General features: G+C 48.2%; 1 protein-coding gene and 1 non-coding gene across 3 annotated transcripts in view; both read left to right on the top strand.

The window, feature by feature from the left end:
- The first annotated feature begins 442 nt into the window (after positions 1–442).
- Positions 443–559, top strand: TRNAL-CAA (transfer RNA leucine (anticodon CAA)). The gene is made up of 2 exons: positions 443–480; positions 514–559. It is a non-coding gene; the product is annotated as a tRNA-Leu (tRNA).
- Positions 560–9,647: 9,088 nt separating this feature from the next.
- LOC135901292 (uncharacterized) overlaps positions 9,648–14,064 on the top strand; it is a 55,083-nt gene continuing 50,666 nt past the window's right edge. For both annotated transcript variants that reach the window (XM_065431029.1, XM_065431028.1), the window contains exons 1-2: positions 9,648–10,680; positions 12,278–12,447. In XM_065431029.1, the coding sequence (XP_065287101.1) occupies positions 10,044–10,680; positions 12,278–12,447 (807 nt within the window). In that variant the 5' untranslated portion in view covers positions 9,648–10,043. The remainder of the gene's footprint in view (positions 10,681–12,277; positions 12,448–14,064) is intronic.

Genomic DNA, 14,064 nt, shown 5'->3' on the forward strand with positions numbered 1-14,064 from the left:
GCCACAAGCCCAGCCACGACACAGCGCTTTTGCAGATCAGTTCTATAGGTGACGCGTACATATTTTACTTCTGCGAGTTTCAAAGGACTAACAAACACGTTTTAGTTATCTTTTTTTTTATTTGAGCATTGGTTGCAGTTGTTTACACGGCAAACTTTACATGGCAAAGAGCATTCACACAGGAAAAAAAAGAAATTTGAAAATCGCACTAATTCTAGCTATTCGTCCTCGAATTTCAACGTCCAATTTAAGCCGCGCGCTCTCCGCTCTTGCGTCGTATACAGAAACGGCCCGTGACGAAATGTGTGACGAAGTGCGATAAAGCCGGATGACCCCTTTCCGCACGAGGCAGCTGTACGCAATAACGTGCGTTCATGCGGGTGACAAACGACGCCTCGCAGCCTCGCTTTGCATCTATACTTGTAACTGAACCGAACGTGTTGTCAGGATGGCCGAGCGGTCTAAGGCGCCAGACTCAAGGTTCGTCCTTTCCTCTCATAGAGGACTCGAGGCTTCTGGTCCACGAATGTGGGCGTGGGTTCGAATCCCACTTCTGACAAATATTTTTTCGTTGTTTCCACCAAGAACATGCGCATAATTTTTTTTAACACGAATGGTTTCCCCGCGGCGGTGTGCACAAAACAACAATGGCAGAAGTTCGAATCCGGCCTTGAGCAATACGCTCAACATTTTGTGAACTCCTTTTTTTTTTAAATTCAGTATCGTGAACTCCTAGAATGACCATTACTTTCTGAACGGGCTCTGCGATGTACAAGGACGTACATGTATCCTCACAGACGTAGTGCGTATTCATGGAAAATTTTCTGCCTTCTCGTCTCTCTTCCCCTCATTCTCGTTCATCAGCCTTTCAGGTTTTAAGTGGCGTCGTTCCTATTCGCCTTTTATCTGAACACTTCTTTTTTTTTTTTCACAGCGAAGCACAAACTGTGAACAATTCCTCAAGTCTCGTCTCGTCTTCGAGTCAACTTTAGTGCCGCGTTTGAGCAACACACGCGCCAGCCTCCGAGCCGGCCGACTTCGGCTGCTCGCCGCTGCCTCGGTCAACCGCGGCGCCTAGAGTTTCCTTAGTGGAAGACAGGTGGCGCCACCAACACGCTCTGGGGCGACGGATCAAGTCAAGGTCGCGAAGCCGTTGAACAAGCGTGCGAGATGAACGTCACCGCATAGAGAAAGGTCATTGGCCGAAGTACATGGCAGCTGCACAAGTTGGTCTTGATTCTATGGCTGCACGCCGCAAATAAGCATGTGCCCATGTTATAGATCGCCCGTTTCCTCAGTTTAACGAATACTCGAGCGCAAGCTGCGAGTATGACTTGAAAAATCAGCTGGGCAGCACCTCCGTTGCTTGTGATGTTCGCGGTTTTTAAAGCGAATAGCTTTTTTTCTTCTCTTTCAGTCCGTTTTCGTGGTAGGCGATGGTTGAAGGTCGGTGTTCGCTCGTGCGATTTGCGAAACAAAGGCGCCGAGGGAAAGGGCGCGCAACCGAGTTGTGGGGAGGTGTAAGGGGGTACTGTACTGTGGCGCCGCGCGTGAGCTCTAGCGCTGGCAATGGAGTTTCGGAGAGGGGAGAGAAGGATGGGGAGGGAAGCTTGTCGCTCGTTCAATAAAAAAAAAAATAAAGAACAAAATTTGTCACTTAGGTATAGCTACGTCATTTGAATGCACAAGCACTAGGACTAGTCTAAGTTACCACGTTCAATTAAACCTCCACCTTAATCCACCTGCGTCTGTGTCTGTGCACTTTGTGTGCCTCCTTCGTCTCCGTCGCTTCCAGCGCTGTAGCCTTCTACTACAGTGTTCTAGAAGGGGTGTAGAAGTACAGTGTTGCTTTTAGAACACTGTACTTCTACGATGTTCACCCAACAAGCCCAAGCGGTTACGCTAATCCACCTTGCTATAATTTGTACCAGCCTTAAAGGGACACTAAAGGTTACCAAAAAGTCAAGTTAAAGTGGTAGAGCAATGTTCTAGAACGTCTAAGGCGTCAATATAATCGCGAACAGAGCTTTAGTAACCGAGAAATTGAGGTAAATGCATGACACGATTTGAGACCCCCCAGCGACATTCCGGTACTAAACTGATGACGTAGGATTTCCCCGTAATTTATGTTACTAATACTCAACTACTCGTATTAAAAATATCATTTCATTCGATTATAAGACGGTACCACTGGGCCGATTTTAATGAAATTTGTTGCACTTGCGAGAGAAAGTAAAATTCTAGTGACTGTTTGAAGCTGGATTTCGATTTAGAACTGAACGTTCATGAAGAAATTTTCAAAAATTGGTAAGTTTGAAAAATGAAATATGGAACCTCGAAGTTTCAATTCGCAGCTCCGCATCTAGAACAGATATGGCAGTTCTGTAAACTGGATTAATTAGAGCAATCAAAGTGGACAAATTTAATATCTCAGTTTTTGTCTTACATGAATTCGTTACATTGCCTACGAGGGTTTTGCAAAAGTCCTACTCAGATATTAGTGATAACTATGAGAGCCATATGTAATACATCAATTTTGTCCGCTTCGGATGTACTATTAGGTGCAATTTACCGGATTACTGTATCTTTTTCATTACTGAGTTACAGAGGTTTAAACCTTATAGTTTCGTTTCCTTAATATTTTCGATTTTAACAATTTTTATTAAAACACGAGGCCATGAAATTCCAAAAAAGTAAAACTGACAAATACGGATCGACTCCAATCGTCTCAGTGGAAATTCACAGAGCCTTAACAGTGCTTGCACAGTACATATTTTAAACCTCATCTCTAAGGAAGGAAGTCGATAGCACACCGATTGCTACAAGCTTTGGTTGCTCCGAGCGGAGCGCTTCCCGTTCTAGCAGAATCAGCTAGAGCAGGCCTTATACGCATAGGCGCCGGAGAACAAGCTACATAAAAACTTTGAGCACGCAGTAAAACTACAGCGCCTAGAATGGCCACTGCACTAAAACTCTCCGCCCTGTTAGAACACAGCAGTCTACGCTAAAAAAAGTATTCAGTTAAGTAAAACTCTTGCTTGGGCTAGTTGGTTCATGCTTGAATTAGTAAAGGCAAGGCGCAGAAGACCAGGACTCAAGAAGAAGAACACAGACGACAGGACCGGCGCCACTCACAACTAAGTTTATTTCCGCAACAAGCCTGCCTTATGTAGGTTATTCACGCCGAGTCACACACGAGACTTTAGAAGTAAAAAACAGCAATCTATCGACCACTCAGGAATCATATGTGGCACAAAATATCAAATGAGCAAACAAGAACCACACGTGGAGCAGCACGGAAGGCAATTGATCGAGTATAGTCTTTTCCAAGCCAACGGGGACAAAAAACGAGACATATAGAGTACCGTCTACGCTTCACTACCAAACTATCCACAACATAACACACCTCAAACGCCTAAGGTTTTATCACTGACTGGGCCAATGCTTTTAGTTCCACAATTCACCGTCTCCCAGGAGCATATAGCAAGAGAACCCAAAAATATGATCCAGCGCATAGATCGGAGCATGCAGTCCGGGAAGAAATGTGAGGGAAACCGAATTATGACTGAAAAGATATTGTTGACCGTCCACTGCGAAGCTCCGTAACGAGGTACAGGGAACGTCCACCTCCACCAGATATGTTACGTAGGAAGACGCAGATGAAAAGCTATATACAAGTATATTTACAAGGTAATACGCCGCACTTGGCCAAGAGGCAAAAGCCGGCGTAAGCCTCTAATCGTCGTCGTCGTCTTCTCACTGCTCGCCTCTTCGTCATTGGAAATACTGTTCCGTAGCACTATTTTACTTTGGAAGCCGTGGGTTTAAATGTTCCTACAAGAAATTCAGGCAGAATCTCATCCATTGGGGAAGTTTATCTTTGTTAATGCGATTAGTATTCAAGTGGTGGTGCAAATGTAGTTTGGTTGTGGGTGATTTATTATTGAGAGGATTGGTAAAAATTCGTTTATTTCATGTATTTAATAAATTTATTTATTTGTATTTATAAAATGAAATTACCAGGTGAGGCGGAGATAGTTTGCTGCAACTGATAGCTTCAGGAAACTAATGAACTAACATCAATAATTAACTTTTTAATTAGTGCCTTGGGGCTGTTGTCTAAATGTGAAATTTGGAGGCAGTGACATCTTTAGGCACACCCATCTTTCAAAAATCTTGAATATCGCACATATAATACCGGATGTTCATCATGATATTCCAAAGCTCAATCGAGGCAATGTTGAGGCTGAGCGCGTATCGCTGCGCGTCAGACGCCCCCGTAAAGAAATGTGGTTTGACGTTTGAGTGACAGCGTGCTCCGTCAAATCCTGACCCGACAAACACAGCGGCACGCATGCTTGCCATGGCCATAGCGTGCCATATCATTTGCTGCGCGACTGATGATGATGATGATGATGATGATGATGATGATGATGATGATCTTGATGAGTTTGGCGCATACCCACTCACGGGGATTGGCCAAGAGTCGGGCAGACTTTATTCATGTGTTCAGGTAATGAATTTAAAATCTATAATTTTGTTGCGCAAATTGAAGCGAGGAAAGTTCAAAACGGTTCAGTAGACTGTCATTCAATCAGGCCGAGACGTTCGGTTTCCAACTTCCTCGCACTTGTCGTTACGGGGCGTTTCGGTCTTATATGATAGCCGGGTCGCCTTTTCTACGCTCCCACGGCGCTCGCTTTCAATATCGCCTGGATTTACCGTTGAAATTCACTGGTGGTGGTAACAACTTTATTGAGATTCTGCTCAGTTATGATTTGGCAGGCCCGAGTACTAGGATGGCCCCTCACGAGGAGCGACCCTTTCGGCCCAGGCAACGAGGGCTTTCTGTAGTTTTTGATCCAGTGTTCTGAGCAGCTCCTCCCACGTCTGTTGTGAGGGGGCTGGCAGGAGCGACCCGGAAGGGGGTAAGCCCTCGCACCCCCAAAGAATGTGATTTTGGGTAGTCAATGTTTGATTTGTGCAGTTTTGACATATTGGGTTTCATTGCCCGTTGGTAATTATGGCCAGCGAATGTGGGCTGAGGAAAGAATTAGTTTGGATTCGACGCAGGATCGAGGCTTGCGCTTGCGTGAGGCTTGCGTTTGAAGGCAGGTAGATTCGCCTTTTTTGCTTGTAGCAGTTTGTTATCTCGTGGTATGTCGTCGGTGCCTCATCCATGGGATCAGAGTCTGAGGGCCACACCTCCCGGTTGATTAGACCTCGGGCTACCCAGTGCGCCTCTTCATTCCCTTGATTCCCCGAATGGGCAGGGATCCATACGAGTTCAACAGTATTTTCATTTGTAAAGTCCCGTAGGACTCGCGCTGCACAGACGCCTATGCTGCCTCTCGCAAAATCGACGATTACCCTTTTGGAGTCGCTTATGATAGTTTGCACGGAGGGATTCATGATGGCCAAAACAATGGCAGTCTCTTCCGCTTCCACGGTGGACGCTGTTTTTATGGTCGCGGCGTTGAGGATACTTCCCTCTCCGGTCACGACGCTCACTACGTAAGTTTGGTGATTTTGCTTTGCTGCATCGACATAAGCGGTGTGCTTGGTTGCTTTGGTACCTTTCTTGAAGGGCCTTGTCTCTGGCAGACCGCCTCTTGTCGTGTCTCCCAGGGAGCATGTTCTTGGGTAACGGTTTTATAACCAAACGGCGTTTGACCGCACCGAGTAATGTTGTTCTTCCTGCTGAATTCATAACGGAATTCAGCCCGAGTTTACTTAGAATGACCCTGCCAGTTGCGGTGCTGGGGAGTCGTTCACGTTGGGCTTTTTTATGGGCCTCCACGAGTTCGTCTAGGGTATTGTATATACCTAGCGCAAGTAATCTTTCAGTGTTCGCATACCTCGGGAGACCAAGGGCTGCTTTATGAGCTGTGCAAATGACGCTGTTAACCTTTTCCTTGTCAGAAAGGCGTAGGTGGTAATAAGGGAAGGAATACACGATGCGACTGATCAGGAAAGCCTGCGTCAGATGGCAGATATCGGCCTCCTTCATGCCGCGGTGTCGTGTGGCTACTCGTCTGATTAGGCCACATATTTGGCGGGTTGTCGTCTGTAATCGGACAATCACCTCATAATTATGGGTGTTATGTTGAATTAGCATGCCCAGGACTCATAGTCAGTACCGGTGGAACTGGGCCGTCTTCCATACTGACTCGTATAGGTGAGGTGGCGTCCTTTTTGGTGGCGTGTTTGGTCGATTTATCTCAGATGACGAGAAGCTCCGATTTTGTCGGTGAGCACGCTAGACCATTCTGTCGCACAAAATTTTGTACGGTATCCGCGGCCGCTTGTAATGCTTCCGTGATTTCTCCGTCGGAACCGCTATTGGTCCAGATGGTGATATCATCGGCATAGACGGAGTGTTTGATATGCGGGATGCTTTTCAGTAATGGAGGCAGGTTTCGCATGGTCACGTTGAAAAGGAAAGGGGAGAGGAGCGCACCCTGAGGGGTGCCCCTTGTACCTAATTGAAATTGTCCGCTTTTATTGTCCCAAAAAATGTATTTCTGCAGTGCGATCCTTGAGAAAGCTTGTAATATAGCTATTATATTGAAATTTACTGCGTAATGCCTCGAATTAGGTGTGGCCTTCAAGATTTCCAAAAAAAGAAAGAAAGATGGTACAATAAAATGCGACTGCCTTCAGATTCACCACATAAACAACTGGCTCCAAGATAATAAAAAGTTAACTAATACTTTTTTTTGTTAATTCGTATTCTGAAGCTCACGTTATTAGCGGCAAAGTATGTTTGCCTCACCTAGTAATTCGTACGAAAAAACTGCACGTTCCATCGCCGTGCTTCATAATCAAATCGCGGTTTTGGCACGCAAAACCCCGTGATTCAATTCAATGAGTGCAAACTTAATTCGAGAAAATTTGCAAGATTGTTGCTGTTTGTAAATTATACATTTAATGTTTCTTAAGTTATGGAATACGCATACATTTACACAACCCTTCGTGACGTCAAACGCAATGGGGCTCTTGCCTTGCCCAAGGGGCGCTGCGAAAAAGGTGCTAAAAAGCGCCCTCTCTCCTAAAATGGGTCGTACCAAGCTCGGTCGTCTGCTTCGGAAAGCACGTTTACAATATGGACCCGCCACTTTCGGTGGTGTTCTATCACGGCCTGCAGCGAATATCCGGTGCCGAAGATTTTTTTTCAGGGATGGCACGCTGCGTAAAGGCAAGAAATTATGCAGTGCCGAATACCTGTATGCCGTTCAAGAATTAAGCGGTGAAGTTTTAGCGCGGTGTCAATCGCAAGTGAAGCGAGTGGCGTACGAAGTGGAACTTCAGGTTAGGTTTGCACGCTGCTAGATTCAGGCGCACAAACGCGAGGAAATGCTTGCTATAAATGAATCCACAGCAGCGATAAGCAGACATCATGTGTGCGGAACTGCTCGAGCCCACGATCGTACGCGCCGCGAAGGCAGCGGTCTTTCGACATGCCGCGAAACGGCGGGCCTCCTGCAATCTTTGTTGACTGCATGCCGCTAAACAAGTAGTTGTGCCTGCGTTGTCGTAGCAGCCATCTGTCCCTTTTAGTAACTGGTAATAACTGATGCAATGCATATGAGCTCGCACGTACGTGCGAATCGCGCTGCAGCGCGAGCTCGTGCGCTGCTCGCTTGACGTAGCTTTTAATGACAGCGCTCGAATATCGATCTGCTGTAATCAATACTACCTTGCTGCGCTGCCTCAACATGCTGACTTGAGGTCAAGTATGAGCACATTTAACTCTCTAACCTGTGCTGCTCGTAGTGGGGTAGTGAATTGTCACCGAATCAGCCCGGCCATTTGTGGTCATTTGCACACACCTGGTCACTTAACCACTTCGCATCGGTCGAATTGTTCATTGTCGCTGTGGCCGGGTCTCGAATCGTGAATTACCAGCCATGCCTGCTGCTATGTCGGTGTGCTGTCGGGACTGTAGGTGCAAAAGACCGAAATTTAGAACGCAGATAATCAAGCAAGCTTCAAGACAGGCGAAGCAGTCAGCATGTGGCGGGAAGTTTCGCTTACTCAGCGCGACGAACTGCAGCTATGCAGCGCGCCCGACGCTCCACTTCGTGAGGCCTTGAAGGAAAACGGTAGAATCTGATGTTGGGATTCAGGCCTTCTTGTTCATGGCAGCCCACGACGCGGAAGTAATGACGGTGACGCCTTCTCGAGGCTGGGCTCGGTCTCTCCGGATCGGCGTCACCGATTCCGTCTGCTCCCAGCATTACGTCCCACGGAGAGCCCGTTTTCGTTAAACTATAGATGCAGCGAGCTCACAGCGTGGTCGGCATGGTCTGTGAGAAGTGACGAGCCTTTTCGCACTCGCAACAGGGCAGAAAAAAGTGCGAATCGACGCAAAACTCGGCCTAGAAACGTGCTTCGCCACAGCCAGCTGGCTCAATACGACCCAAGCTGGTACGACCCAGATGTCGTTTCCCGCGCCGCCACCAGGCGCCGCTACTATACCTCAAACTCCAGCCAAAGACGCTCATGGAAAGCGCAGGTGTGTACATGATTGATGAGACCACGTGCGGGCGCGCGTTCAGAAATGCATCTTGGCAGCGTGTCAATATTGTTTTTCTTCTCGCGCGATCTTGCTTAAATATCACAATAGAGAACTGAAAGAGTCGCCACCGAAACGCGTCACACATTCATGTGTGAGCCGTGTACTGCAGCCAAGGTCTTCTCTCTTGCGTTTCCTTCTGGACACGCTGCGACATCTGGCGATGCGTGCGCGAAGTCTCTCGTTTTTTGCGTGGCCTCCGAGATTGCACTGGTGGCGCCCCGATGTGTGCTAACGATGAGAATTGATTCCTCGTTGCCCATCTCGCGATAGCGGCCGAGCGGATGCAGCATCAACTGAACTGCTGTGCTCGGAGACTCATGTCCGCTACCGACTACTACCGATGTTCTTGAAGTCTTTCTTCTTATTAGAAAGACCGTCGGAGTAAATAGGCTAAAAACGCTATACAGGTGTGAAACTAGCAAAGGGGGAAAAGTACGCTAAAAACGCTAAGCGCGCCTTAAAAACTAAGCATGCACTATAATTCTAGTTCCCTGGGAGGCGGTGCTCAAGCATGAGTTTCTGCGTAGTTTTCTGCCGCCTGTACAGTCCCGCGAGCTGTCATCATTCCGCAAGTAACTAAAAATAGAGTGTTTACTTGCCTCCACTTCGAACTCAGATTTTTTTTCCAGTAGGTCTCTAAGGCAGAGCAATTACGTCAGCCTCACATGCATGATCCTGAATGAAGGCTCAAAATGGGCCAGCAAGCATTCTTTGAATCGATGGTAATCAACAAACAAGCGTATCTGAGCTTCCTTAGAAAATCATGGTAAAAAAATCATCCCAAAAACCACTTGGACGTAACCGCTCTTTTAGTTCCATAATTCACCGTCTCCCAGGAGCATATAGAAAGAGAATCCAAAATTATGATCCAGCGCATAGATCGAAGCGGTCTGGGAAGAAATGTAAGAGAAGCCGAATTATGACTGAAAAGATATTGTTGACTTTGTTCACGTGTGTGGGATTTACGAGCACGAAAATAAGAATAAGGCACACGCTCTCCCCCTTCCTGCGGCATCATCATCGGCTCTCATGTGTGACCTGGGAACCTCGCGCACGAACGCGCTGCTCGTGGAGGTAAGAATAAGAAGGAAAAGAACAAGGACAAGAAGAATATCGCCGTGTGCTAGTTCCTAGGGCCAACTACTACTATACGCCTGAAGCGCTAAGGGCCCTTCAAGGACGCCGTCGCGGGCAACCTACCTTCCGGAAGGCGTTTGTTCCAGCCTTCTGTCAAGGGCAGTGCTTCTACCCGAAGCTCTCGAAGGCACTCTTCCGTTTTGGCCGCCGAGCCCGAAGCTACTAAAGCGAAAGTCGTCCACAGCGGCGGTTTCCATTTACACAGAAGTATAGATCCGCGGCCACGTCTGCGGTACTCGCTAGTGCTCGCTCGGTGCCAGCCAAAACAGAGCCGAGTCCTGTTGCTGACAACTGCGCGGCCGCCGTGCCCCTTCGTAGGCAGCCTATGGAGCCCAAAGACTCGGCCAAGGCAGCGGGACGGCGCGCGTCGCGCTCTTCAACCGGCATTGGCTCCAAGCGCAGCAGTCGACGTGTCTCCGACATGTCCTCGGCACCTCAGCAGGACCACGCCGCGCATCAGGGAGGGCCTGCCGCCCCGAAGAGGGTGTCGTCGGATGCATCCGCCTCACACGGGACAGGCAGGGCGGACCATCCTGCAGACCCTAAGGCAGCTACCTCTCGTCGAGAGTCCGTGAAGCCCGAAGGGGCCGCCAAGAACGCTGACCTGAAAAAGAGGCGCAAGTCGACGTCTTCTCGCAGGAGCACCTCGTCTGGAAAATCGTCGAGTAGGTCGTCCCGACGCTCGTCCCGGTCCGCACAGCTGGCGAACGACGGCGGTGCCGCGGAGAAGACTGCAGCCTCCCACTCTGCCATGCCCAAACAGCGTAGAGAAAGCAAATCTCGGAAGCAATCCAAGATGCTCGACGATGCGGCCGCATCTACAAGCGATAAGGCCGCCGAGAGACGTGCTTCGCAGCCTTCCACGGTACCTGGCAGCGGCGCTCCTTCGGCGTTGCTGACCGGTCTACAGATGACAAACCTCTGCAGCGAGTTCTCCGCCAACAGAGAGTCTGGGACAGCAGGTACTTCCCTCTTCCTTTACCTGCGATAGCAAGTTATTACATTTATGTTATCGCACATGGTTCGTGAACCCTCATGTCATAAATTGTGGGGTTTAAGGTCCAGAAACAGCACAATGGAATGTGAGGGACAACGAAGTGGAGGGCTCCGGATTAAATTTGACTTCCAGTTTTTTTTGTTTTTGTTTTTTTTGTTAACGTGCACCCCAAAGCATGGTACACAATTGTTCTTGCTGAAGCCGCTTTTGCATCATATGTGGCCCCGGGATTTCTAACCACGCAAACGTTTACTTGTCATAGCAAGTTTGCGTTAATTTGCCTGATCTTGTTTGAAACCTTTTGTGTGTCGTATGCCTAATAATACACACACACATTTCACAAGGCTGTCGGAACGAAATGTTGGTTGTAGTTTCGTTCCACTGAAAAAAAAGTTCCGTTCCGGTTCTGCTCCTGAACCAAAAAATAAAAATAAAATAATCCCGAACCGTTCATAATGGTTTTGGGTCGCATGCAAAAAATTTTCGAAGTAACAATAAAAATATATTATTAATATATATAGGCGCTAATATATTAAATATATTAGCGCCTTATCTATCCGCGTCGAACCGTTATGAACCGTGACCAAACCTACTCGGGCCGGCGGCATTGCCTCGCGGACCGTGCCTTGAAAGCAATCTGCGATTCCGAGTGTCGGCTGCTGACAGGTTCGCGCGCTGTGTTCTCGCCGCGGCCGATTTACGCTCGAGCCGCCCATCGCCGCAAGCCGCACCGCACGCGTGCGGTCGCGCGAAAGATTGCACGTATCAAACACTCGTGCACAAATTTCGGTTTACAACGTGTAAGGTTATACACTGTGCACACAGTGTAAATGGTAATTTGTGCACAAGTGCTGGATACGTGCAATTTTTCGCGCGACCGCAAGCGCGCGGCGCGGCTTGCGGCGATGGGCGGCTCGAGCGTAAATCGGCCCTAAGCGTTCAAGAGAGACGCGCGGGCCCGTATCGTGAAAGCGATCTGCGAAAGCGGCTAAGTGCGGCGCGTGCTGTGCAGCTCCGTGAGGGCTGTCCTCGCCGCTTCGTTGGCGTAGAGGCAGCACGAAGGTGAATTCGCTCGCTGCTGCGGACGCTCTCTCGAAAGCGGTCGTTTTACGGGACGGACGGGAGGACAGAGGACGGGAGGCGGACAGTTATCTCGTTGGCCAAGCATAGAAATGCTTACGCATTATGACAGCAAGAAATATGCGAATAAATACGGAATTGCGTGCGCCGAAATTTAGCAGACGACAGCATGTTCTTCGTCGAGTGCATGGTGGCGCCGCACAACCACACCGCAGCAAACGCGGAGGCTATTTCAAAAATGCCCGTATGTATATCTGCAACTTGGCGGCGAGAGTTGGTCAGCGCGCTTTGGCAAGTACTGTGCACAAGCAGCATCGGGTGCGAGATACACATGAATTTATTTGTTATCGCAAGTCCAATGAGTCGCAGTTTCGCACAGATAATCATTAGTTGATGGGGCTTTTTTATTTTTTATTACTATTTCGATTATTTCGTGTGATTTGTTTCGCCATACGTCTTCACTGAGAGTGTCTTTATTACAGACGGCGGTGCGGCCAGTACCAATGTGAATCCGACCCCCTTGTTGTCAACGGTACCAGCCGGTGGAACAGAGGAGGCGACAGCTATGAAGGCATCGATGTCGCAGGCGTGTTCGTTTGAAATCACGAAGTCCCCCCACGATCCACACTCCTTCCTGGGCATCTCAATGCCGGTGAGCAGTGTGGCACCGGACTGCATGAAGCGCCTCTTATAATGCGTAGTGTTACGCACATGCGCACGAATATACGAATACGTGCGCTTCGCGGCTTCAAAGCCCTTCGCTCGCGAATGGCGCTATAATTAGCTCGACTAAGCTCGCATTCTTGCGCACCTATATACTAACGTCGAATCACAGGCGCTTGCGGTGGTTCGCTTCTGAATAATAAGTATAGAGTCTTGGTTTTACGAGCGCAGGCACGAATAGGTGCGTTGTTAAATTAAATTCTTGTGTTTCACGCTCCAGAACCACGACGATCTGACGTAGGCACGCCGTAGCGAGCGACTCCGGATTAATTCTGACCACCTGGGGTTCTCCAACGTTCATCCAGTGAACGGTACACGAGCGTTTTTTTTTTTTTAAATTCCACCCCCATCGGGATGCGGCTGCCGTGGTCAGAATCGAACCCTTGACCTCGCGCTTGAAAGCTCAATGTCACATACACTGGGCTGTACCGTGGAGGGTAATAGGTGGTCTTATAGGATGCTAGGCTTGAAGTTAATAAAGCGACTAATTCGGGAAACCGTGGCGGCGTAGCATGGTTTCCTTTCGCTTGTTTATTTCACATTTTATTTCATATTCGTGGCATAAATAAGTCCATTCATCGCCGAAATCAGACAGCATATAGCGCGCCTTTCTTTTTTGTTTCGAACACTTAAAAAAAAAGCTCGCCTAATGGTTACTCGAATTACGTCGCTACAGATGGATTGGCTGCACTCACAGTGAACATCATTTGCAAGAGAAAACAATGCAGTTAATCTACTAATTAATTGTGTCGATTACCATCCTATTAGCCCCGAGAACGAACACGAGCGGCGCTGCGAGCGTCGCTCGCGTGACGTCAGGGCACGGACTCGCGCCTGTCGTCTGCTACAGTTCGGGCGTTGTCCGGGCGCTTTCTGCGGTGTTTTCGTTTGTTCGCCCTCGTTCTCTCTGCTTGTATACTTATGGTGGTCGTCTCAAATATATTTTTACGACGTCTTCCTTTGCGAACATTTATTCAAAGAGTTAATTTCTTAGACAACAATGCAGCTCTCGAAGGCAACGCTACAGTGCCAGCCGAAGCGACGCAGACCAGCCTATTGCGGGTTTTGCATACGCGGATAGACAATCGCAAAAGCATAGCCTATAGGAATCCAGTTACGATACCATACCTGCCTCGGTGCAACAAGTATGTCACAAAGCTGGCTATATATGACTTCTACAGCAGTTACGTTGATTTTATTCCGCTAAAACAGGTTTGCTCACGACGAGTAGTTCATGGCATAATATCGAATTTTTGCATTTCCTCACAGAAACGCTCGGCAGTAGCACGGGGACTTAACTAATACTGGAGCTTAGATTCCACACGCCTCACTTGCTTCTTTAACTGCTTGTCAACATTAGGCGGTTCTTCACGTGTTCATTTTTTTAAGCGGCGGAAACTTGAAGTAAAGTTAATGAAGGCTTACAGCTATTTACAGAGTACAAATAGGAATGTACCAATATATATTCCCTTTTCCGTGCTACACGTTCAACTCACCTCTTTAGAGCGCGTTTGTTAGTGATTAATAATGTATGTTATGTTCCTCT

This window comes from Dermacentor albipictus, chromosome 3 (genome assembly GCF_038994185.2).
Source record: "Dermacentor albipictus isolate Rhodes 1998 colony chromosome 3, USDA_Dalb.pri_finalv2, whole genome shotgun sequence".
Taxonomy (NCBI): Eukaryota; Metazoa; Arthropoda; class Arachnida; order Ixodida; family Ixodidae; genus Dermacentor; species Dermacentor albipictus.